The sequence below is a fragment of the Lottia gigantea genome (assembly GCF_000327385.1).
Source record: "Lottia gigantea unplaced genomic scaffold LOTGIsca_90, whole genome shotgun sequence".
NCBI classification, from domain to species: Eukaryota; Metazoa; Mollusca; class Gastropoda; family Lottiidae; genus Lottia; species Lottia gigantea.
Genome location: NW_008710951.1, coordinates 292,382 through 295,524, shown reverse-complemented (window position 1 = coordinate 295,524; position 3,143 = coordinate 292,382). Strand labels below are relative to the sequence as shown.

General features: G+C 31.7%; 1 protein-coding gene across 1 annotated transcript; it reads left to right on the top strand.

The window, feature by feature from the left end:
• Nucleotides 1-322: 322 nt before the first annotated feature.
• On the top strand, nucleotides 323-505 carry LOTGIDRAFT_134423 (hypothetical protein; the record flags this gene model as incomplete). The annotated part of the gene is made up of 1 exon (XM_009068481.1): nucleotides 323-505. A coding segment is annotated over one exon (183 nt), but the record flags the coding sequence as incomplete, so codon positions are not given.
• Between the last annotated feature and the right edge of the window lie 2,638 nt (nucleotides 506-3,143).

Genomic DNA, 3,143 nt, shown 5'->3' with positions numbered 1-3,143 from the left:
GTGTTCAGTGTGTAATTTTGTAAATCATTAAAGTTGTGCTGAAACATAAAAACCTGTACACTATATTACATTACCAATCTACAATTCCAATGACATTCATCTTGTCAAAGTTCTCTGGAATATCAGGAACCATGTACATGTGATTGGGAATCAGAATGGTGCTTATACAAGTTCTAAGTGTCCTGATACACAAAGATATGATTAGCTCTTTTGAAGTGTTTGAAACCTTGAAACTGCAAAAATTGAAATAGAACAATTCAGCAACAATTGGATTATAAAAAAGTTGCAGAATATTGTATAGTGATTGATGTTATAATGAATTAATCTTACATTAAACAAGAAAACACCATTATCTCATTATGTAACTGTCAGAACTAATGGAATTCGCAGACAAATTGCAGGAATTATTGGCATTAAACTAGCAGGAGTTGTTAAATTGGCCTTGATAAGACAAAAAAATGAAAGACTGCAGATATTATTGAAGAATAATAACAGATATGTGTAAAATATTCCACTCTGGCATGAAATTACTATTTCATCTATCTCCTGTTCACTGAGTTCTCATGCTTTGATGATATGAGGCCTGATAACTATTGGCGTCTGCACTGTAGGGCAAATAGGGTCACTTGACTCCTTGTGAAAAATGGCTCAAAATTTCATAGTCAAAACATGTTTAACTGAACAGTTTTCTGAATGTTTAGATTTTTTACGGAAATTCATAATTTCAGGGTCAAATTTGACTCCTCTAACAAAAATTCTGAAGGCACCCTTGCTAACACCATTATGTAAGTATCTATTTTGAATCATCCTGATGATTGATATATTATCTGTAACACTGCAATAGTTTTTTGGAGCTTTTATCAAAATGATTTAAGTAAATTATCTAACATAGGTGCCGAAAATTGGAAAAAATTAGCATATCATCCATTTTGTAAACTAAGTATCTTAAAATTTATAAAACTCACATTTCAAACCTAGGTGTATTAAATTCTAAATCAGGACTTGTGTCAAAGAAAAAGTAATGTGTAATGATCAGATTTGGATTTTGTTGTATGAGTTTGATGATCTGATTTTGAAATTTGAAATCTCCCTCTTGTAAAATAAAGTATTCCATTTGTTTTTCATGTAACATTATTTATTTATACATTTCTTTCTTGAAATATGACTCCCATTAGTAATTTTGTACATTAAATAATATGGAATCCAATGCGCATGAGAATCTCTGGGGCAAGTTTGTTTTGAGAAACACATTTTACATCAAAAGTTTTTTGAACATAATTGAAACTTCTGAACATTCGAAAGATGATCTGGTAAGTAGTAAAAATTGACCATGGTTTGTTGAAACCTTAGTGTTAAAAGTTGCATATATGTAAATATATAAGATAGCCAACCTAAAGCGTGTAAAGGATAATGAAATATTTTTGTAGTCTATTTAGAGTGTCATATTGCATAAAAATAACCAATGTAAAGTTCTCAGCCAGTCTAGAATGTGTAAAGGGTTATAAGATATTTTAATATCTAGATTATGAAGATACATAATGAAGTTGTAATGGAGTGAATATTGTTTAGATTGGCCTCAGTCCAATTGTTCAGTTTACTATTCTGATAAGGGGTTAGTTTGAGATATTACTTATTCAGTTTGATGGTTGGAATAGTGTGCCCTAGTTCTTCCAGTCAATAACAATTACATAGAGGTAATGCCAAACATGCCATATTCTTTCCAACCATAAAGGCTAAAGATATTAACTTGACAATCACAAATGCAATATAATATCAGGTGTTCAAGGGTAATTTAAGATATTTATGAATACTTAAAGGGACACGTGTGCCATTTTGGGAGGTTGATTTTAGTCTTGAATATATGTAAATAGTAAGGGTATGATATAAAGTAGTGTTATTAGTCCTTGTATTGATTCATTATATAAAATAAACATAACCTTATACTGTAAATAGGGGCTGGTATTAGATAGGGGTTGAAAATTAATGTTTATTGTAATATAGGGGCTCTAATATTAGGTATGGTATTCTTGTAGGGGAGAATTGATAAGGTTCAGCAAATACTGACTGATAGAGGCTCAACTGATCAAAAGTACCGATTTGTTGGTCACACAATAACTGTGTTTCCACTGAGGGAAAAAAAACGCTCTAAGCTAGCTTTTGTGTGTGTGCACTGGGCAAATTGCCGAACGCTTACAATTCGTGAACTGAAAACCGCTCCTTTTAAGTTTGGAAAATTATTGGGGGGGAATGGGTTGGGGCCAGCTTTCACTTAGCCAGTGGAAACAAAATTTCCAGCTTTATCTTGTTCGGCATTAGGGGGCGTGTGGGTCTTTCCTTTTCTTAAACAAAACAAAACAAATTTAGTCTTTCTTTCGTCGATGTAAATAATTCTACATATCTCAGTAACATCAACGGCTATACAGTGGAGGGAAAATTCTTTTTTTTTATCAAATATTAGTTTATTATTTGTTCACTTTTATCTGCTCATGCGCAATAAATTTCCATTGAACATCAATAATGTGTGACTTTGTGATTGAGACTAAAGTCGTTCTAGAGCCATTTTGACTTAGTGTAAACACAGCGCTTTTGGCAATAATGCTAGCTTGTAACTAAGCTTTACTTTACAATTCTCAGTGGAAACGTAATAGTGAGAATTGAACCCCTTGGCACTAGTAAGATATTTATGTGGAATCTTCTAAATTAGATGCCAAAATTTTCTGTTGAAGGAGATTGAACACTTCTGCAAATTGTTTGCAAATACTGAATTAAGAGTTTACATGATAAGTTTTCTTTCTACAAATATTTATTTCACCTTCAATGGCAAGAATGATGTTTTCATTTAATGCATGTAATAGTGATTAAAAACGAATTGCAGGGATATCTGGTGAATTGATTCAAATTACTCTAGGTTACAACAACCTTTCTGTATAATCTTGTGTAATAATTAAAATATAAGCCTGATGAAAAGAATATTGAATTTGTATATAACAGTGTATTGAACAGTGTATTGTTAAATATTGAGGTGTAACAAAAGTAACAGATGCACTATAGATTGTATCAACAGGTGCATTGTAGCATGTATTAAAGTAACATTCACTGTTTTTTTTGGACCAATTATACCCCAGTCTCAGAAACAGGAATTT